At 42.8% G+C, this 23,337-nt stretch overlaps 1 protein-coding gene across 19 annotated transcripts in view; it reads right to left on the bottom strand.

The window, feature by feature from the left end:
* Window positions 1-23,337, bottom strand: part of STAU1 (staufen double-stranded RNA binding protein 1) — a 61,780-nt gene that overhangs the window by 7,717 nt on the left and 30,726 nt on the right. For 10 of the 19 annotated variants that reach the window (XR_003513959.1, XM_027558318.1, XM_027558315.1 and 7 more), the window contains 2 exons: window positions 12,477-12,575; window positions 479-709 (listed from right to left, as the gene is read on the bottom strand). Coding sequence is in view for 18 of the 19 variants with exons in the window: in XM_027558318.1 (XP_027414119.1) it covers window positions 479-709; window positions 12,477-12,575 (330 nt within the window). In the remaining variant the exon portion in view is untranslated. The remainder of the gene's footprint in view (window positions 1-478; window positions 710-12,476; window positions 12,576-23,337) is intronic. The other 9 variants (XM_027558317.1, XM_027558311.1, XM_027558314.1 and 6 more) reach the window with 2 other exon arrangements.

Below are 23,337 nucleotides of genomic sequence, written 5' to 3'. Positions count from 1 at the left end.
AACGTGAGACTGTACGGACAATGACAGCAAAACGGACCCTGGCATTCCTAAACGCCCCATAGGGACCCTCCCTTCCCTGGGAGGCTGGGGGACAGTGCAATGCTTGAATGGCTCACGAGCATGACTCAAAAGCCTAGCAGAAGGTACTGTACTGTACGCGTCTGACTCCTGGCCGCCCCGGACACCCCTCTGCCCAGGAGTCTCCCGCTCACGCAGAACCGTGCAGCGGGCACAAGACAAGCAGCCGTGTTTCCTCTCCCCGCAGATGACCACAGCTGCTCGCGGGGTCCACACCCAGGGCCTCCGCCGAGCCTGGCACTGCGAGACCCGGGGCTCCTGGGCGCGGCACCAGGCGGCCCCAGAAGGACTCGCGAGGCGGGCGTGTGCAGGCCGGTGCCCTGCCTCTCTCACCAGCCTTGCAAACCCCCAGCTGTCTTCAGGCAATGGAAACGCCCTCTTCTTTCAGGCACGTTCTTACCCTGACTATGGATTTTGTTTTCTTTTTGATTCTAGGCTTCACCCGCTCCACTGTAGGCAGGGGTGGTAACTTCTTCAGCTCCTCGAGAACAGCTATAGCAGCATTTTTCTTTGAAATCTTCTTGCTCTTCCCTTCACCTTCCCCCACAAACTCCCCAACCGACACCCTGGTCACAAAGCTCTTCATGTGGGGTGGGCCGCTCTCCCGGGCAACCTGTGTTGGAGGGAAAGACTGAGTGAAAGCGTGACAGACACGCATTACCGGCTGCGAGGCACACTGCTCAGCGTGGCAGCCGGGAAAGGGCGCGTAAGGACAAGACTCACTAAATGAAGGCAGTGTCAACGTGGAGAATTCTGAATGCTTTTTTCCCCATTTCTTTTACCCCCCTACTTGTTAAAGTTCTCAGGTCTGATGAGTCCAAAAGAGCCATGGAGCAGGGCACCATTTTCTACCTCCACCACCAGGATCACAGACGGTCCTGAGTTTAGCGTGCTCCCCTGCAAATGGCAGCAAGGCAGCTAGCCCAGCAAAGCCCAGAAATAAACGCAGCACCGAGAGTTCAAGTTTAATGTTTGCGCTGAGCCACCAGCCAAGACCAAGCTTATTAAATACTGGCTGCTCTGAGCTATAAAAAGGAATGAGAAAATCTCCAAACACGTAAAGTGATTTCTAGCACTTGGTAAGTAAAGAAAGCAAACTGCAAAGAGTGTTTAAAAAAAAAAGGTGCGGCGTATTAAATCTATATATACATACACACACATAAATAGACATACGTATGTGTTTATATGCTTCTTTTTTTGCAAAAGGAAACTCAGGAAGGATAAAGCACAAACCAGTGGAATTAAACAGTTTCCTACAGTAGGTGGGGGGACGGACTGGGGTAGGCGAACAAGAGGACACTTTGGAGAATCTTTTTGTGTAGTTTTGACACTTTGGACCATTTACTGTTACACATATTAAAAATGTAAGCCAAGAGAAATGGGGGAAAATACTAAAATGGATTATGAACAGAAACCTAACTTTATATTAAAGTGATTACATAATCACACAGAAGGAAGATAAAAATCAAATCCAACCTACATTAGGAAAGATACCCTTGAAAAGAACAACTGAGTTATCAGACTTACAATGCCAAACGTCAAGACGTCCTGTAGTTACAGAATCTGTGACATCATGGTATTGTTTAGCGATAAACCAATAGATCAATAAACCAGAATGCAGAAAGAGACCTGCACATATACAGCCTCTTGATGTTCAGCAAACACGAACCAAAGCAAAAGCAAAGTCCCTCTCTTTTTTTAATGCCACTGGAGCAACTAGATAACCAAGATCTCAAATTCTACCCAAAACAAAAATTAAGCTAAAACAGACACAAATATGAAAGTTAAAACTATAAAATAGCTTTCAGAAGAAAACATAAGAGAAAACTTCATGACCATGAGGCTGGCAAAGAATTCTTGGACACAAACCATAAAGTAAAATTAGAATTCCTCAAAATTAAAATACTGCTCATCAAAAGATAATATTTAAAAAGTAAAAAAGGGGGAGTTTGGGGAAGAATGGATACATGCATATGTATGGCTGAGTCCCTTTGCTGTCTACCTGAAACAACCACAACATTGTTAACTGCCTACATACCCCAATATAAAATAAAAAGTTTAAAATCTTGGGGGGGGGAGGGGAAAGAGGTAAAAAAGGGAACTCAGAGTTTGAGAGAGAATATTTGCAATATATGTACCAAACAAAAGAATTATACCCAGAACACTGAAAGAAATCCTACAAGTCAATAATAAAAAGACAAATACTCAATTAAAAAAATACTTCAACAGGCACTCTTGGCAAGGACAGGGAGCCAGTGGTAGAAGTGTATCACTTTGGGAAATAGTTTGATAATTTTTACATGAACACCTGCCCTCTGACCTAGCAGCTCTGGCTGCACATGCACCCAGGACGACTCAGCAGCCTCATTCACAGCAGTTCCCAACGATCCAGTGTCCACCAACAGAGCAACGGACACGCTGCACTCCATTCGTACAGGGGAACAGCACTTGGCATCAAACTACTGAAACATGTGGATGGGACCTAACAGCAAACAATCCGTACTGTACGCGAAGTCTAAGAACACAGAAAACACGGCTACAGAGACTGCAGAAAGCAGCTGTTTCTGGGTGGAATGGGGCACAGGGACTTACAGAGGTTATGATAAAGTTCCATATCTTGATCTGGGTAATGAACTTTTTTTTTTTTAACACACACTAAAATGTCGTAGGCTGTGCACTTAAGATACCTACATTCACTATATAATAGACTTTAGCATAGAGGAAGAATAGTCAAGTCACGAAAGCAATGCTCTGAAGACACGTTCAGTGTGCAGATAAAAAGCTCAGATAACTTGGACTTTACTTAGGACGCTTGCGGGTGAGGGTGTGGATAAATATATTGATGTTGTTGGGAGCCCGAGTCTCATGGGAAAAGATCCAAACGTGGAGGAATGAAACCGAGGAAGAGCCCTGTGATGATGGACTGAAAGCAGAGGGATGAACCTGTGGTTCTGTCAACAGCGTACCTATCTCCTAGTGCCATCTTCTGCTAACAGGGTCTGGAAGCAATGACTTGCAGCAGCAACAAGCTAACCTCCCCTCAGTCCAGCCCTTACATGTCACTCTGTTAAAGGGAACCAGAACTCCTTGGAAGAACAGTTGAGACCATTTGTATTCGAATTTCCATTTCTGCCAGGGCCAAAGTTAGAACAGGGAAAGTTCCAAGTAAGGCGAAAACACTGTTGTATCACAAAGGAATGAAGGTCTCTCAAAGTCGGAAAAGGGGAGTTGAGAGCCAGCACACACGGACACTAAGACCTCCAAATACAAAACACAAAAGAAAAAAAAACCTTGCCTATTACCTCACGGTACACATAAAAAGTATAACTCAAAATGAACCATAAATCTAAACTTAAGAGACAAAACTTCTAGAAGAAAACAAAGGAGAAGGACCTTAGATTTGGCAAATTATCTCAGATGGATCACAACCACCATGAGCCATAAAAGAAAAATTTAGCAAACTAGACTGCTCCAAAATTAAATTATTTTTGCTTTTTGGGAAAATACTGTTTAAAAATGAAAAGACAAGCCACAGACTGGGAGAAAATACTTGGAAAATACCTATCTGAGAAAAGAACTGTATTCAGAATATATAAAGAACATATAAAATCCAATAATAAAAGATAACTCAAAACCCTGACAAAAGATAAGAACAGACACTTCTCCAAAGAAGATGTACAGATGGTAAACAGGCGTATGAAAAACATGCTCAATACTGCTAGTATGCAGGGAGATAAAAATTAAAACCGTAAGTTACGACTACACACCAACTAGAAACGGACCACACTGAGTGTGAGAGAGGGCACAGAACCACCAAAGCCCCCACACACGGACAGTGCTGTGCTTTCAAGTAGCTCAGTCGTGTCCGACTCTCTGCAACCCCATGGACTGTAGTCCACCAGGCTCCTCTGTCCACGGGGATTCTCCAGCCAAGAATATTGGAATGGGTTGCCATACCCTCCTCCAGAGACTCTTCCTGACCCAGGGATTGAACTCAGGTCTCCCGCATTGCAGGTGGATTCTTTACCAGCTGAGCCACAAGGGAAGCCCAAGAATACTGGAGTGGGTAGCCTATCTCTTTTCCAACAGATCTTCCCAACCCAGGAATCGAACTGGGGTCTCCTCCGTTGCAGATGGATTCTTTACCAACTGAGCTGTCACGAAAGCCCATGTATACAAGTATCTTGTTGCCCTTTATGTGGCTTCTTTAATGTAGTGCAGATTTTGAGTCCATATGTTGTATGAATCAGTAGCTCATCTTATTTCTGAGTAGTATTCTACTGTCTGGATTCACCACAACTTATTCACTCCACATTCAAGGTCAGAAGGGGCGGCGGTGAGGAGATACCCCTCGTCCAAGGTAAGGAGCAGTGGCTGTGCTTTGCTGGAGCAGCCGTGAAGAGATACCCCATGTCCAAGGTAGGAGAAACCCAAGTAAGATGGTAGGGGTTGCGAGAGGCTTCAGAGGGCAGACACACTGAAACCATACTCACAGAAAACTAGTCAATCTAATCACACTAGGACCACAGCCTTGTCTAACTCCATGAAACTAAGCCATGCCCGTGGGGCCACCCAAGACAGGTGGGTCATGGTGGAGAGGTCTGACAGAATGTGGTCCTCTGGACAAGGGAATGGCAAACCACTTCAGTATTCTTGCCTTGAGAACCCCATGAATAGTATGAAAAGGCAAAATGATAGGATACGGAAAGAGGAACTCCCCAGGTCAATAAGTGCCCAGTATGCTACTGGAGATCAGTGGAGAAATAACTCCAGAAAGAATGAAGGGATGGAGCCAAAGCAAAAACAATACTCAGCTGTGGATGTGACTGGTGATAGAAGCAAGGTCCGATGCTGTAAAGAGCAGTATTGCATAGGAACCTGGAATGTCAGGTCCATGAATCAAGGCAAATTGGAAGTGGTCAAACAAGAGATGGCAAGAGTGAATGTCGACATTCTAGGAATCAGCGAACTGAAATGGACTGGAATGGGTGAATTTAACTCAGATGATCATTATATCTACTACTGCAGGCAGGAATCCCTCAGAAGAAATGGAGTGGCCATCATGGTCAACAAAAGAGTCCGAAATCCAGTACTTGGATGCAATCTCAAAAATGACGGAATGATCTCTGTTCGTGTCCAAGGCAAACCATTCAATATCACAGTAATCCGAGTCTCTGCCCCAACCAGTAACGCTGAAGAAGCTAAAGTTGAACGGTTCTATGAAGACCTACAAGACCTTTTAGAACTAACACCCAAAAAAGATGTCCTTTTCATTATGGGGGACTGGCATGCAAAAGTAGGAAGTCAAGAAACACCTGGAGTAACAGGCAAATTTGGCCTTGGAATACAGAATGAAGCAGGGCAAAGACTAATACAGTTTTGCCAAGAGAACGCACTGGTCATAGCAAACACCCTCTTCCAACAACACAAAAGAAGACTCTACACATGGACATCACCAGAAGGTCAACACCAAAATCAGACTGATTATATTCTTTGCAGCCAAAGATGGAGAAGGTCTATACAGTCAGCAAAAACAAGACGGGGAGCTGACTGTGGCTCAGACCATGAACTCCTTATTGCCAAATTCAGACTTAAATTGAAGAAAGTAGGGAAAACCACTAGACCATTCAGGTATGACCTAAATCAAATTCTTTATGATTATACAGTGGAAGTGACAAATAGATTTAAGGGACTAGATCTGATAGATAGAGTGCCTGATGAACTATGGACAGAGGTTCGTAACATTGTACAGGAGACAGGGATCAAGACTATCCCCATGGAAAAGAAATGCAAAAAAGCAAAATGGCTGTCTGAGGAGGCCTTACAAATAGCTTTGAAAAGAAGAGAAGCCAAAAGCAAAGGAGAAAAGAAAAGATTTACCTTTTGAATGCAGAGTTCCAAAGAGTAGCAAGGAGAGATAAGAAAGCCTTCCTCAGCGATCAATGCAAAGATATAGAGAAAAACAACAGATGGGAGAGACTGGAGATCTCTTCAAGAAAATTAGAGATACCAAGAGAACATTTCATGCAAAGATGGGCTCGATAAAGGACAGAAATGGTATGGACCTAACAGAAGCAGAAGATATTAAGAAGAGGTGGCAAGAACATACAGAAGAACTATACAAAGAAGATCTTCACAACCAAGATAATCACGATGGTGTGATCACTGACCTAGAGCCAGACATCCTGGAATGTGAAGTCAAGTGGGCCTTAGAAAGCATCACTACGAACAAAGCTAGTGGAGGTGATGGAATTCCAGTGGAGCTCTTTCAAATCTTGAAAGATGATGCTGTGAAAGTGCTGCACTCAATATGCCAGCAAATTTGGAAAACTCAGCAGTGGCCACAGGACTGGAGAAGGTCAGTGTTCATTCCAATCCCAAAGAAAGGCAATGCCAAAGAATGATCAAACTATCGCACAATTGCACTCATCTCTCACGCTAGTAAAGTGATGCTCAAAATTCTCCAAGCCAGGCTTCAGAAATACGTGAACCGTGAACTTCCAGATGTTCAAGCTGGTTTTAGAAAAGGCAGAGGAACCAGAGATCAAACTGCCAACATCTGCTGGATCATCGAAAAAGCAAGAGAGTTCCAGAAAAACATCTATTTCTGCTTTACTGACTATGCCAAAGTCTTTGACTGTGCGGATCACAATAAACTGTGGAAAATTCTGAAAGAGAGGGAAATACCTGACCATCTGACCTGCCTCTCGAGAAATCTGTATGCAGGTCAGGAAGCAACAGTTAGAACTGGTCATGGAACAACAGACTGATTCCAAATAGGAAAAGGAGTACACCAAGGCTGTATATAGTCACCCTGCTTATTTCACTTCTATGCAGAGTCCATCATGAGAAACGCTGGGCTGAAGAAACACAAGCTGGAATCAAGATTGCTGGGAGAAATATCAATAACCTCAGATATGCAGATGACACCACCCTTATAACAGGAGAGTGAAAAAGTTGGCTTAAAGCTCAACATTCAGAAAACGAAGATCATGGCATCCAGTCCCATCACTTCATGGCAAATAGATGGGGAAACAGTGGAAACAGTGGCAGACTTTATTTTTGGGGGCTCCAAAATCACTGCAGATGGTGATTGCAGCCATGAAATTAAAAGACGCTTACTCCTTGGAAGGAAAGTTATGACCAACCTAGACAGCATATTAAAAAGCAGAGACGTTACTTTGCCAACAAAGGTCCATCTAGTCAAGGCTATGGTTCTGTGGTCATGTATGGATGTGAGAGTTGGACTGTGAAGAAGGCTGAGCGCCGAAGAATTGATGCTTTTGAACTGTGGTGTTGAGAAGACTCTTGAGAGTCCCTTGGACTGCAAGGAGATCCAACCAGTCCATTCTAAAGGAGATCAGCCCTGGGACTGATCTAAAGCTGAAGCTCCAGTACTTTGGTCACCTCATGCAAAGAGCTGACTCATTGGAAAAGACTCTGATGCTGGGAGGGATTGGGGGCAGGAGGAGAAGGGGACGAAAGAGGATGAGATGGCTGGATGGCATCACTTACTCAATGGACATGAATTTGAGTGAACTCTGGGAGTTGGTGATGGACAGGGAGGCCTGGCGTGCTGTGATTCATGGGGTCATAAAGAATCGGACACAACTGAGCAACTGAACTGAACTGAATTCATCCATTTCTCTGCTGAAGAGCATCTTCATGGTTTTCAGTTGTTGGTGATTATGAGATGATACATGTACGTGATTGCTTTAATCATAATCACTAAAAACCATGAAAATGTTCTTCAGCTGGGAAATGGATGAGTAAGTTGTGGTGAATTCAGACAATGGAATACTACTCAGAAATAAGAAATAAACTACTGATACATACAACGCATGGACTCAAAGTCTACACTACATTAAAGAAGCTGCGTAATAGGCAATAAGATACTCTTGCCAGGAGATCTGTAATCTTTTCAGATTATAACTTTCTAAAGGGACAACACTGAACACACTGTACCTGGTGGACCATCTGTTACAACATGAGAGGCCTGAGGGCAGGAACAGAACAAGGGACGATGGCCTTTCTTATCATGATTTACAATATAATTACAGAAAAAGGTCATGTCTGGGTTGTGTTTTCTAAGACGGCTTTATATTTTTACGTGCTCTTTCCAGGCTTCTCAAAATGTTATTACCCATTCCTGTTAAATAAACAGACAAAGGGAAAGCCCCAAAAGACCAAAAAAAGGCAGTATATTCAATAACTCCATGTATGTAATATTTTGGAAACAAGCAAAAGGTATGGACAGACATCAGATGGATGCCTGCCCAAGGGTGAGGATGGAGGGAAAGGGACTGACCGCTAGGGGACTAGGGGAAACTTAACGGCGTGAAAGACGTTCTTTATCACAGTGGTGGCAGCAGTTACACAACTGCACTATCAAAACACATCAAATCAGACACATAAACAGGACCAATTTTACTTCATGTAAATTATACTCAAGAAGTCTGACCTCTCATCCCCTCACCCCCCAAAAATAACCTAATAGAGGCATGTCAAAGGATACCGGAGCTAGTCTGAAGGGCAATCTGAACATTAAAATGACAAGCGAGAATAATGGAGTAACATGTAGAATTAATCTATACTAATATAAATTAACGCATTCCCTGGTGGCTCAGTCAGTAAAGAATCCACCTGCAGTGTGGGAGACTTGGCTTCGAGCCCTGGGTTGAGAAGATTCCCTGGAGGAAGGCATGGCAACCCACTCCAGTATTCTTGCCTGGAAAATCCCCATGGACAGAGGAGCCTGGGGGGCTGCAGTCCATGGGGCTGCAAAGAGGCAGACACAACTGAGCGACTACGCACATTAACAATATAAGGCAGGAGGAGATTTTCTTTGGACATGCAGAAGATGAACATCTGACATCCACCGCAGTGATACCTGGTGCTGGAAAGAACCATCAATGACTGCTAGAAACACTGAGGAACTCTGTAAGGACATACACAGCCTTCAAGCATCTTCCCACAGGCTGTGGGTGAACTACAAAGGGAAAGAAAGTCTCCTTGGAGGGGCGCACATCTGGTGCAGACAACGTAATTAGCGTCACTAACTCAGGTAAAACGACACCATGCAATGCTGAGAAGAACTGACGTCAGTTCTTCAGTGCTCCTGTTTAAAAAAAAAAAAGCATAAACTGAAACTAATCATGAGGCAAAAAATCCAACCAACCCAAATTTAGGGCCATTACATAAAACTGACTTTTAAAAATACCAATGTCATAAAAGACCAAAAAAAAGCCGAGTGACAAATTAAAGGAGACTAAAGAGATGCACCAGCTAAACGCAATGTGTGATCCTATACCAGGCTCAAGACCAGGAAAATAAAGGAACACCATGGGGACGATGCCAGTATGTGAATCTGGGACGCACATTAGGAAACAGTACTACAGCAGTGTTACGCTTCCTGTGTGGACAATTAGATGATAGTTATTTAAGATCATGTCCTTGCTCTTAAGAAACACATACTGAAATATTTGGAGTCAAAGATCTGCTTCTTGCTCTCAAATGATTCAGCTAAATAAACTGTAGAAAAACATGTAGGTTTAGAGAACAGAAGAGCAAAGGTACTAAAACGTGGAGCGCTGGTGACCCTGGTGAAGGCCACAGTCACAGCCCTAGCCTTACAACTTGCCACTGGCCACAGTCACAGCCCTAGCCTTACAACTTGCCACTGGCCTGAAAAACTGCAAAGTAAAAAGTGGAAAAGGCGATGAGGGAAAGCGCGTGAGCCCACATGTGCTGTGCTCCCGAGGGGAGAGCAGGAGCACCTCAGCTCAGGGAGCGGCTGGCTGCCCTATGAAGGAGGCTGCGGAAAAGAGCCTCGCTCCATGGCACCCGCAGGCTGACCTCGGCAAGCCGGCTGGCTGCCCCCCAACCCCGACAGCCCACCTGCCGAGCGCTACCTCCCTGAGCAAGGTTCTCACGTCCTCAGACGAGACCCGAGAATTAACAGTATCCACCCCGATGCTCACGTCAAATCCACGCCCATCCTGGGCCCACTCTCACTGCCTGCTCACATCATAGCCCCGCCACCGAGCCCATTTGAATTCAGTGGGATCAAGTCACGACTGCCTCCCAGAGACTTGTCAATCAGCACAATACTTTTAACTATAACGATTTTATCAAAAAGCAAGCGGTCTCTACTTTTCTGAAAAATTATACGAGTGGTTCTTGTTTTCTCCTATTGCTTCCAACATGACATATCTTGCTGTCGAAAAACGAAAAAACAAAAAAAACTATTCTTTTCATTTACTTAGTAACTGTTCCCTGAGCATCCAATATCCAATATTTGCCAACTAATCTTCCAGGTGCCAGAGACAGAACTGTGGGGAAAAAATGCAAGCTCCTGCCCAACCTAATAATGGAAGCTAACATTTGACTTTTGATGAACATTTGCTCCGTGAGAGCTAATTAATAATAAAAGCACTCATACTAACAAACTCAATGCTACACGTACACACAAACTGTCATGTTTTAAAATAATTACCTTAAGAGACTCAGTCACCACCAGAGGGAATTCCCACAATTTCTTTTGTGACTACTTGACAATTCCCTGCTGTATGTTATTTATTCCTGAACAGCAAAGTCTGAAAGCCAAATCTAAAACCTAAACACAAGTAGAGGTGGGGCAGAGGCAATCTCATTCCAAATTCCAAAGCAAAAACAGAAACTGGCAATCCCTTACTGAGGTCCAAGGAGCTCGGGGACCCTCAGGCAGAGCAGAGGTTAGTGTGAGCAGGCGAGACACATCACCAGGGTCTCGGGCCCTGGCCAGCAGTCATCTCTGTGACCTTTGTCTGACCTGAGAAGGTAGGCCTCTCCCACCCCACAGTCTTCGGATCCCTCCCTCCGGTCTTTAAACAGCCACTCGTGTGCCACACTAATTCTTCAGCAGGGATTAGTGTGGGGAAAAGTGTTTCTTCCCTTTTCCACAACAGGTTCCCAGGGAGACCTTGTGGCTTCCTTGGGTGGAGCGCCCACCTGGTTCCCACCCAGCAACAGCCTTGTTATTCTGAATGTCCTGTCTCATTGCCTCCCTCCCAGAACAGAGAAAGGCTGGAAGGGATGCGGGGCCAGGGAGGAAGATGCCAGCCCCATCTGGCATGCTGTGCTCTGGAAGCGGGGAAAAGACACTGGTCCTGCCTGCTGCGACAGGGCGGGGTACTGCCGCAGGATGCAGGGTGGCCCTGTGACCCAAGGGCAGCTCCCCAGCCCCATCTGGGCCTCATGGCAGCAGGTGAGCACGGCCAGCTAGGTCAGAAATCATCTCTATTCGAATGAGAGAGTAAGGACTGAACTCAGGAGCCAGCTTAGGGTACTAGTACATAACAGGAGATTTCCTATAAAAGTCATATAACTCAGACATGAAATCTGGGGATTACCTAAAACTACAGAGCTAAAGTATTTTACAGGATAATAAATTTCAGGTAGGCTTTTTAAAACAGAAAAAGGCCAAAAGAACTTATGAACCACTTAAAATTGTTTTAAGCAGATGTGCTGTGCTTAGTCGCTCAGTTGGGTCTGACTCTGTGACCCCATGGACTGGTAGACCACCAGGCTTCTCTGTCCATGGGATTTCCCAGGCAAGAATACTGGAGTGGGTTGCCATTTCCTTCTCCATTTAAGCAGATGTCCCACCTCAAATTTCATTTGTCTCAAGTAACTAGTATGTTGAGCTTAAAGCTCTTTGGAAAACTAGATATATACATACTTTATAATTTTGAAAAACCAAATAATTGATTAAAAAAACTATTAAAATACAACCCTGCATAGCCAAGCACAGAACTCAAATGAAAGAATTTACAAAGAATTTTCAAAACCTAGGGAAACCTAAAATAAAAAAAATTCCCCCAACCTGCCTAATCTATCTGGACTCACTGTGCCTTTGAAGGAAACATACACTAAATGATCTTATTTTCCATTTTGAACTGGTAATTGTTAATTACTGTTTTTAGACCACAAAGTCTCCAATAACAGACTGAGGTTACTAAATGGGCGAACTGGGAGGCACACACCACACAATGACAAAACCTAAGTTCTTTTAACAACTACTTGGACACTTGAGCAGAGTCTTGATATTGGGGGGTAGCGTATGCTTCTGAGACTCTTATGAAGGCAATGGACCCTCCCTCCAGAAGAAAACGCATGGGAACATAAACACGATCCCCTTCAGACCATTTTAGGAGGTTCACAGACATACTGAGGCCACCTACGGACTGTCTGGAGATTCATGGCTGCCCTAGGACCAAATACTGCTTTGCTAAATATGAAGTCTGAATCTTAGATGTGAAGATTTGCATATATGTGATCATCATTCCAATGTTATTTAGGAAAAATACTATTCTGATGATGAACACTAGGAGTATAACAGATGCGTAAAATAAGCTTACCTCAAAATTCACAGGCAAGTTCCGTTTAAGTGCAATCTCAAACACTTGACTTATTTCAGATTTATTGAGATTTTCTTCTTCTGACTCTCTTCCATTTACCTAAAGGAAGAATAACCGGTTAGAGTTAACTCATGTTAAAAAGCTGTCAATATCCCAGCTGCAATGATAAACCTTAAAATTAAAAGCACTGAACCGAGGCTCTATGGACTGAGCACTAACCCCATGAACACAGCAGCACATGGACTGTGCATCAGTGAAATTTAAAAGGTTTTAAAAAACGTCCTATCAAATTCTGGTCAGTTTACACCTCATAAATCCACCATAAGCAATCCACACATAGCAGGGCTCTACATATAATCAGCCTGACGGTGAGAGCCACGGCCACTCAGGAGCGGCGCTCCCGAAGCCCCCTGGATTTGTCCCCCCGCCCCCGAAGGACAGGCAAGCCACACTCTAGAAACAAGCAGTCAGTCTATGTGGGCCACAGCAAGGACAAATGGACGTCTCTCCACCTGGGTATGTGGGTTTCTGATTTGGACGAAAAGTCGCTGGAAACCACTTTAAAGAAAAGCTGCAGTGGAACGGTTATAAAACCACTATGGGTCTCACGCTTCACTGCTGCTGGTGAAAACGAAGATGCAAACCAACAAATCTGCCTGCCGGCTTAGTTGCTTCAGTCGTGTCCAACTCTTTGTGACCCCATGGACTGCAGCCCCCCAGGCCCCTCTGTCCACGGGGTGCTCCAGGCAAGAACACTGGAGTGGGCTGCCATGCCCTCCTCCAGGGATCTTCCCAACCCAGGGATCAAACACATGACTTTTATGTCTCCTGAACAGGTAGGCAGGTTCTTTACCACTAGCACCACTAGCCTTGAACAAAAGCTGCCTCCAGCTCTGTAACAAGGTCCATTTACAACCTGCAGGGGCTGGACTAAGAGGGGCAGAGATCTCTGTGCACATGGCCCACAAGGATTCTACACTGTGCAGGGGTGGTAATATGAGAAACAAGATCAGCAGTGATCCTAAACAGGGCAATGCACCGTGCTTTTCTTATTCCTGGGGATTCTTTAATCAAAGAACTTGTAAAATCTTAGTTTCAAGATCAGGATTTCTCTGACAGGAACCTGTGGCTGAAATTACTGAACAGGCAATGTGTAGCCAAATCCAGGATTCGATCTGTTGTGTATTTCCTGAGGTAGAGTCTAACCCTAACCTAGGATCCATATTTCAAGCTACAAACAAAAGAAAGTTCTAAATTAAAAAAAAAATTAAGAATTAAGAATAGGATCCTATAAACACAAATTTAACCAGACAATGTAATTTCGTCTCTCCTTTCATGATAAAATTTTCTTTCCATCTGGTTTCATTTTACCCCTGCCTGGTGATATACTGTTTACATAGCAATTTCTGATGGTTTAATAAGCTGAACACATTTTTACACTTGTTGTTTAAATCCTAAAGAGAAAGAGGGCCTGCCGTTTTATGAGTGAATCTTTAAAGCCATAAATCTCCAAGCAAGGTATCTTAGAATTCTAGGTCTCCACAGAGGTTTGGTTTGAAATTTATTTTCTAAATAGGTTTAAACAAACCTATTAAAAAGCATTTTTAAAAGTAATCCTGTTCAACAAATAGTGCTGGGAAAATCAGATATCTACACACAGAAAAAATGAAGTTGGACTCTTACCTCATACCACATTCACAAATTAACTCAAAATGGATCAAAGACCTAAATGTAAGGGCAAAAAGTATAAAACTCTTAGAAGAAAACACAGGGGGAAAGCTTCATGACACTGGATTTCGCAATGATTTCTTGGATAGAACACCAGAAGCATACGTAAATTCTGACATCATCAAAATTTCAAACTTTAGTACAAAAAAACTACCCAAAAAACGCTGGTACATTAAAGGACACAAGAGAACAAAGACAACCCATAGAATGGAAGAAAATACTCACAAAGCACATATTTGATAAAGAATTAATGTCCAGAATACATAAAGAACTGTAACAACTCAACAACAAATAATGCAATTCAAAAATGGACAAAGGATTTGAACAGACATTTCTCCAAAGGAGACATGCAAATACACAACATCACTACTCAAAGAGATCAGATCAGTCGCTCAGTCGTGTCCGACTCTTTGTGATCCCATGAATCGCAGCACGCCAGGCCTCCCTGTCCCTCACCAACTCCCGGAGTTCACTCAGACTCACGTCCATCGAGTCAGTGATGCCATCCAGCCATCTCATCCTCTGTCATCCCCTTCTCCTCCTGCCCCCAATGCCTCCCAGCATCAGAGTCTTTTCCAATGAGTCAACTCTTCGCATGAGGTGGCCAAAGTACTGGAGCTTCAGCTTGAGCATCATTCCTTCCAAAGAAATCCCAGGGCTGATCTCCTTCAGAATGGACTGGTTGGATCTCCTTGCAGTCCAAGGGACTCTCAAGAGTCTTCTTCAACACCACAGTTCAAAAGCATCAATTCTTCGGCGCTCAGCCTTCTTCACAGTCCAACTCTCACATCCATATATGACCACAGGAAAAATCATAGCCTTGACTAGACGCAACTTTGTTGGCCAAGTAATGTTTCTGCTTTTGAATATGCTATCTAGGTTGGTCATAACTTTCCTTCCAAGAAGCAAGCGTCTTTTAATTTCATGGCTGCAGTCACCATCTGTAGTGATTTTGGAGCCCAGAAAAATAAAGTCTGACACTGTTTCCACTGTTTTCCCATCTATTTCCCATGAAGTGGTGGGACCGGATGCCATGATCTTCGTTTTCTGAATGTTGAGCTTTAAGCCAACTTTTTCACTCTCCACTTTCACTTTCATCAAGAGGCTTTTGAGTTCCTCTTCACTTTCTGCCATAAGGGTGGTGTCATCTGCATATCTAAGGTTACTGATATTTCTCCCGGCAATCTTGATTCCAGCTTGTGTTTCTTCCAGTCTAGCGTTTCTCATGATGTACTCTGCATATAAGTTAAATACACAGGGTGACAATATACAGCCTTGACGAACTCCTTTTCCTATTTGGAACCAGTCTGTTGTTCCATGTCCAGTTCTAACTGTTGCTTCCTGACCTGCATACCAATTTCTCGAGAGGCAGATCAGATGGTCTGGTATTCCCATCTCTTTCAGAATTTTCCACAGTTTATTGTGAGCCACACAGTCAAAGGCTTTGGCATAGTCAGTAAAGCAGAAATAGATGTTTTTCTGGAACTCTCTTGCTTTTTCGATGATCCAGCGGATGTTGGCAATTTGATCTCTGGTTCCTCTGCCTTTTCTAAAACCAGCTTGAACATCTGGAAGTTCACGGTTCACGTATTGCTGAAGCCTGGCTTGGAGAATTTTGAGCATCACTTTACTAGCGTGTGAGATGAGTGCAATTGTGCAGTAGTTTGATCATTCTTTGGCATTGCCTTTCTTTGGGATTGGAATGAACACTGACCTTCTCCAGTCCTGTGGCCACTGCTGAGTTTTCCAAATTTGCTGGCATATTGAGTGCAGCACTTTCACAGCATCATCTTTCAGGATTTGGAATAGCTCAACTGGAATTCCATCACCTCCACTAGCTTTGTTCATAGTGATGCTTTCTAAGGCCCACTTGACTTCACATTCCAGGATGTCTGGCTCTAGGTCAGTGATCACACCATCATGATTATCTGGGTCGTGAGGATCTTTTTTATACAGTTCTTCTGTGTATTCTTGCCATCTCTTCTTAATATCATCTGCTTCTGTTAGGTCCACACCATTTCTGTCCTTTATCGAGCCCATCTTTGCATGAAACGTTCCTTTGGTATCTCTGATTTTCTTGAAGAGATCCCTAGTCTTTCCCATTCTGTTGTTTTCCTCTATTTCTTTGCATTGATCGCTGAAGAAGGCTTTCTTATCTCTTCTAGCTATTCTTTGGAACTCTGCATTCAGATGTTTAAATCTTTCCTTTTCTCCTTTACTTTTAGCCTCTCTTCTTTTCACAGCTATTTGTAAGGTCTCCCCAGACAGCCATTTTGCTTTTTTGCATTTCTTTTCTATGGGAATGGTCTGGATCCCTGTCTCCTGTACAGTGTCACGAACCTCATTCCATAGTTCATCAAGCACTCTATCTATCAGATCTAGGCCCTTAAATCTATTTCTCACTTCCACTGTATAATCATAAGGGATTTGATTTAAGTCATACCTGAATGGTCTAGTGGTTTTCCCTACTTTCTTCAATTTAAGTCTGAATTTGGCAATAAGGAGTTCATGGTCTGAGCCACAGTCAGCTCCCCGTCTTGTTTTTGCTGACTGTATAGAGCTTCTCCATCTTTGGCTGCAAAGAATATAATCAATCTGATTTCGGTGTTGACCATCTGGTGATGTCCATGTATAGAGTCTTCTCTTGTGTTGTTGGAAGAGGGTGTTTGTTACGACCAGTGCATTTTCTTGGCAAAACTCTATTAGCCTTTGCCCTGCTTCATTCCGTATTCCAAGGTCAAATTTGCCTGTTACTCCAGGTGTTTCTTGACTTCCTACTTTCGCATTCCAGTCCCCTATAATGAAAAGGACATCTTTTTTGGGTGTTAGTTCTAAAAGGTCTTGTAGGCCTTCATAGAACCATTCAACTTTAGCTTCTTCAGCGTTACTGGTTAGGGCAGAGACTCGGATTACTGTGATATTGAATGGTTTGCCTTGGACACGAACAGAGATCATTCCGTCATTTTTGAGATTGCATCCAAGTACTGGATTTCGGACTCTTGTTGACCATGATGGCCACTCCATTTCTTCTGAGGGATTCCTGCCTGCAGTAGTAGATATAATGGTCATCTGAGTTAAATTCACCCATTCCAGTCCATTTCAGTTCGCTGATTCCTAGAATGTCGACATTCACTCTTGCCATCTCCTGTTTGACCACTTCCAATTTGCCTTGATTCATGGACCTGACATTCCAGGTTCCTATGCAATACTGCTCTTTACAGCATCGGACCTTGCTTCTATCACCAGTCACATCCACAGCTGAGTATTGTTTTTGCTTTGGCTCCATCCCTTCATTCTTTCTGGAGTTATTTCTCCACTGATCTCCAGTAGCATACTGGGCACTTATTGACCTGGGGAGTTCCTCTTTCAGTATCCTATCTTTTTGCCTTTTCATACTATTCATGGGGTTCTCAAGGCAAGAATACTGAAGTGGTTTGCCATTCCCTTCTCCAGTGGACCACATTCTGTCAAATGTGGTCCACTGGAGAAGGGAATGGCAAAGAGAAACGCAAATCAAAACCACAGTGAAATAAACCTCACACCCATAAGGACAGCCACAGAAAATGGTAGTGTTGTCAAGGTTGTGTAGAAATTGCAATCTTTCTGTTGAAAGAAACTGCACATTTCTGTTGAAAATGTAAGATGGTATGGCCTCTGTGGAGAACAGTATGGTGCGTTTCTGAAAAATTTAAACATAGAATTACAATATGATCCAGCAATTTCACTGCTAAACAGATACTCAAAAGAATTAAAAGCAGGCATTCAGATACTTGTACATCAATGTTCACAGCAGTATTATTCACAATAGCCAGAAGATGATAATCACACAAACGTCCATCAACAGATGAATGGATGAAAAAAATGTACAGATACAACGGTCAGTCTTAAAAAGTAATGGGGTGCGGGGGGGAGACTGGAATTATAAAACAAGCTACAACACAGAGGAACCTTGAAAACATTATGATAAATGAAGTAAGTCAGACACAGAAGACAAATGTGCACTGACACAAGGTATCTCCAATAGTAAGCACAGAGACACACGCAGGACAGAGGTTCACCACGGGCCTAGGACAGCGGGTGTCCGTCAGTCCTGCAGTTTGGGTGTGACGTGGAGAAAGGGTCTTGAAAATGGACAGTGGTGACGGAGGCACGCACCGAGAATGTATTTAAGGCCACTTTTTGTGCATAACCACGTCTGTTGATAGCTGTTTATTTGAAGAGTTCAGAGATTTTTACAATACATGAGCTATTCACACACTCTCATGATACATAACTGTCAATGAGAATGTTTTCCTCAGGTGCAACCAGAACCAAATCTGGAAACAAACCAGGTGCTGCTGACACAAGACTTGCACCCCAATTTTCCATTTTTTTTATTTGTTCATTATACCAGTTCAATTCCTTTTAATTTTTACTTCTAGTTATGACCTGTTTCAAACATACAGAAAAGTACAGATAATAATGTAACCCACAACTCTACTGGATATAACAAACGGCAACACTAAACACCACTGACATTATTTTTTTCCTTTGATAAGGAAAACAATTAAGTCCTTCTTACACTCCTTCCCACAGGAGAGTTAACCACTACTCTAAAATGGGACCGGATCTTTCCCAGCCATGTGGGTTTTTTGTTGTTGTTTTTTAATGGACAAAAACAATATATAGGGTAATTTGGTGTTGTGAAAATTCACATAAATCATTCTCACTGACTGCCTTTATAAATACTCTAAAATTCAAACTGACAAGTTCTACTAATGAACTTACTTTTGTACTCTGCATATTGAGGTTCCACCTAAATCCATCAGGAACTACCTAAGTCTACTACTGAATTCTAAACTCTCAGCCAGTGTTTCTCAAGCATAGCAGCATCAGGGTTACTTGGGAGCTGTACAAACACAGATGCCAGAGCCCCGCTCCAGATACGTGAACTCAAATTTCCTCAGGTAGGGCCTGGATATCCATTTTATATATGGTTTCTTTTAAATCCCCTAGCGACCAGAGTTGAGATTCACAGCTCGAAGCTACTGCTTCAAACAGAACTGCAGATTGGACAAAGCAGCCAGTAAAATAAAAATGCAAAACAGAAAACAAAGATATAAGAGAGATTATATTGCTCTTTTACATAAATAATTTTAATATTATCTGGACTGGACAAAATGTTGCAATGGGGGAAGCAGCAAATGACTCAAAAAAAAGAAAAAAAATCCACAAATACCATTCCCAGTGAGATGAAGAAACTGTAGCGGGCTCTCAGTCTTACCTTCAGGAAGTGGGAATTATTGTTAACATCAATCCCATAGTGCATGGTTCAACAATAAAATCTAGGCAACATTAAGGAAAAAAAACAAAAACACTGAACCATGCTTAACCCTCAACATGCCAGGGAAAAACAATCATGACCATTTACCATCTGGCTCCAATGGACCCTCTAGATTTTTCTATATTTAAAGTCATTTTACAAGTAACATACAGAATAAAAGGACAACAAAAAATCATTCCATTATAGATTTTCATTAAAAAAAATAACAAACTTAACTTTTTATTCCAGGTTTGTGGTCAGGAATGAAGGCAAATATACCCAAAACAGGCAAAGACACTAAACACAGCTAACAGCTCTCCAGCTGCCACGCCTGAACCTCAGAGCACAGCCCACAGTAACGCCGCCAGACTGCAAGCCCACTCCCGTGGCTGCCAGCCTATAGTGATTCCAATTCTTCTTGTACTCGTATTGTCAAAACATATTACTTTTGAAAATGACTCATAACTGTTGAAGGGAGAACAGCCTTCTCCTTTGCTCCATAACTACAAAATGCTTTCATTTCCAGGTTTATAAACACCAAGAGAAGGATCAGCCTAATGATCTTTTTGTCATTATTGTATCATCAATTTCCTTCTAATACACACACCTCCTTCTGCATGATCCAGTTATTTTGTAGATATTAAGCGGCAAGAAAATTCTGGTGGCTAAGCATCATATGCAAGAAATCTGTCATACAAATATTTTTAGAAAGTCAAAACAGGATGGTTCAGTTCTTGGAAAATACTGCGTGGTAAAAGTCCTTCCTGTTGAATGAGTGACCAGGAGAGAATGCACATCTCTTTTTCATATACCACAGAAACACAGTCCCCTCGCAGACTCCTGAGTCTGGGCAAACTTATCTAAGGTATCATCTGAAGACCCCCAGTCCGAGTCACATCCACACTCAATCTCCCTGTCCCCCTGAGAGGCCAGAGTGCTGCTGTCTGTCTCTCTGCATTCATCTTCCAATTGGTCTAACAAGGAAAATGTCTTCCTCCATCAGTTTTCTTTTGTTTGCCAATAGGGATGGAAAAAAAAAAATTCTGAATTCTCACCTGGGTTCAACAAAAGCTAAAAGCAGAGTAAAAAGACAGGTGTCTCCAGTCTTCCTTTGTATCTTCTTGAAAGATAACATGATACATTAGGCAATGCAATAAGAGCATTAAAGATGATGCAACAGTGACAGTTATTTCACAACCATATCATCCATTGAGGGATTTCATCATTCTTCCACTTCCTTATTATTTTAGTCTTGTTTATTGCAGATTTGGGAATACATAATAGTGCTGAAATAGAATGTAGGATGACAAGCAGCAAAATGTTTCAAAACAAAAGAAAATTAAGAGTCCATAATGTTAAGATTTATAAAAGGGTCCAAAGGACCCTCATGACTGTAAGACAAATTATCATTCTACTTTCAAAATTAAGTATATTTTTACCTTGTTCTTTTAAACCTCTAGAAAAAGAATAAGTCACGTAATATCAACTCTTACAGAACTAGAAAAAAGCTCAAAAATAAAAATTGGGTTCAATGGACCTTGAGTGTATAGTGAAATATAGATAGTATAATGAAAAGTAAGGTCTCCAATTTAGTTTATTCCTACTTAAACACATCCCTGGCTCAAGTGAAGATAAGAACTCAAGAACAGGAAGAGCTACATTTATGTATTTTTACAGAAGTAGTATTTAAAAACCAGGGCTTCCCTGGTAGCTCAGCTGGTAAAGAATCTGCCTGTAATGCAGGAGACCCCAGTTTGATTCCTGGGTCTGGAAGTTCCTCTGGAGAAGGGATAGGCTTACCCACTCCATTATTCTTGGGCTTCCCTGGTGGCTCAGACAGTAAAGAATCCTCCTGCAACACGGGAGACCTGGGTTGGGGAGATCCCCTGGAGGAGGGCATGGCCACCCATTCTAGTATTCTTGCCTGGAGAATTCCATGAACAGAGGAGCCTGGAGGGCGACAGTCCATGGGGTCGCAAAGAGTCAGACACAACTGAGTGACTAAGCACGGCATGGTATTTAAAAAAAGAACACTTTAAACAGTACAATTTTAAGAAGTCTGTCTTCTAACACTACCACCAAGAGAAAACTAATTTTAAAGTTTGATATAACCTTCAAGATAGAAACTGCTGCTGCTGCTAAGTCGCTTCAGTCGTGTCCGACTCTGTGCGACCCCAGAGACGGCAGGCCACCAGGCTCCCCCATCCCTGGGATTCTCCAGGCAAGAACACTGGAGTGGGTTGCCATTTCCTTCTCCAGTGCATGAAAGTGAAAAGTGAAAGTGAAGTCGCTCAGTTGTCTCCGACTCCTAGCGACCCCGTGGACTGCAGCCTACCAGGCTCCTCCGTCCATGGGATTTTCCAGGCAAGAGTGCTAGAGTGGGGTGCCATTGCCTTCTCCAAAGACAGAAACTATGCACATCCAAATATACAGAGATACACACACACACAGCTGGCGCCTGCATTTACTTAACTCAAACAACAGCACTATACTTGCAGTAATAGCTCTGCATCATGGTTCCCCCGCCCATTCAATACATTATACGCCTTCTTTTAGGTCTGCGTAAATAGATCTACCACACTCTGGTAGTCTTAGGATAAATGTATTCATTTATTATATTTAACCATTTCCCTAAGAATGGCTATATGAGGCTAGCTCCTGTTTTCCCTATCACAGACACTGTCGCTATGACCATCTTACTCCTAACACCTCAACACTAAGTCATCTTTTATTAGTACAAGCCATAGAAGGGAAAAGAAAAGAAAGGAATAGAATAGATAGAAAAGAACCGCTTTCCCAACTCAGGACCTTTGCACAAGCTGCTCCCTCTGCTGGGAATGTACTTGTCCTGTTCTCTTATTCATCTTCACCCTGAGCTTAAATGGCTCGTCCCTCAGGGCGCCATCAGTACTCCAACCTAAACAGACACTCTATGCTCTCGTGATACGTGCTACCTTCATCCAAGCACTCGCTGCACTTTTCGGTGACACTCCATCCAACCAAGCTCCACACGGGGAGGGGCACTGCAGGGCTGGCCAAGCTCAGGGCCTGTTGTCAAGGGGTCAGACTACACCTGTCTTACAGAGGGAAACTGCTGGCTTTATTGGCTATGCTCTAGAGAAGATGAACTGATCCACCACACAATCACAAGTGCTAAAATTATCAAGAACAATTATGTAAAGTTTAAAAATAAAATAAAATTAAAAAAAATAAAAATAAAAAAATAAAATTATCAAGAACAAAACAGACTATTTACAATGAGAACTTCCAACGCAGCCAGGCTGTGGGCAGACAGGCTCCTCGGGCCCTGTTGGCAGAGGCCTAAACAGGTACCATCTTCCTGGTGGGGAACCTGGCCACATACATTACCAGGCAATTCCACTTTGAGGACTATGGCTCACAAAAATAACCACAGACATACACAAAGGTTTCATGACAACAATGTTCTTCACTACCTATTTTATAACAGGAAAAATTGCAAACAACCCAAAAATCAAGCCTCTTTTGTTGAAAAACTAAACTGGTATGCTCACAATGTGGAGCACTCTGCAGCCCTTGAAGATGGCTTAGAGGCATGCTGAATTTGAGTCCTCCATGGAATTTTAAGTAAATAGCATCAACACATCATAATAAGCACTTCAGTGGGGAAAAAAAAAAAGCGGTTATTATACAATATCATCCCATTTGTGTGAAATAGATAGCAGTGTGTGCTTACTTACATATGCCCTGATATACACAAAAATGTTTACAGTGACTACCTACAAGTGGGAAATTTATTTTTTCTTTTTTTGAAGTTAAAAATTGTTATAGTTTACAGGCATTCCTTGTTGA

The sequence above is a fragment of the Bos indicus x Bos taurus genome, chromosome 13, assembly GCF_003369695.1.
Source record: "Bos indicus x Bos taurus breed Angus x Brahman F1 hybrid chromosome 13, Bos_hybrid_MaternalHap_v2.0, whole genome shotgun sequence".
Taxonomy (NCBI): Eukaryota; Metazoa; Chordata; class Mammalia; order Artiodactyla; family Bovidae; genus Bos; species Bos indicus x Bos taurus.
Note: the sequence above shows the minus strand (reverse complement) of the source record. Positions and strands in the feature narration are given on the sequence as shown.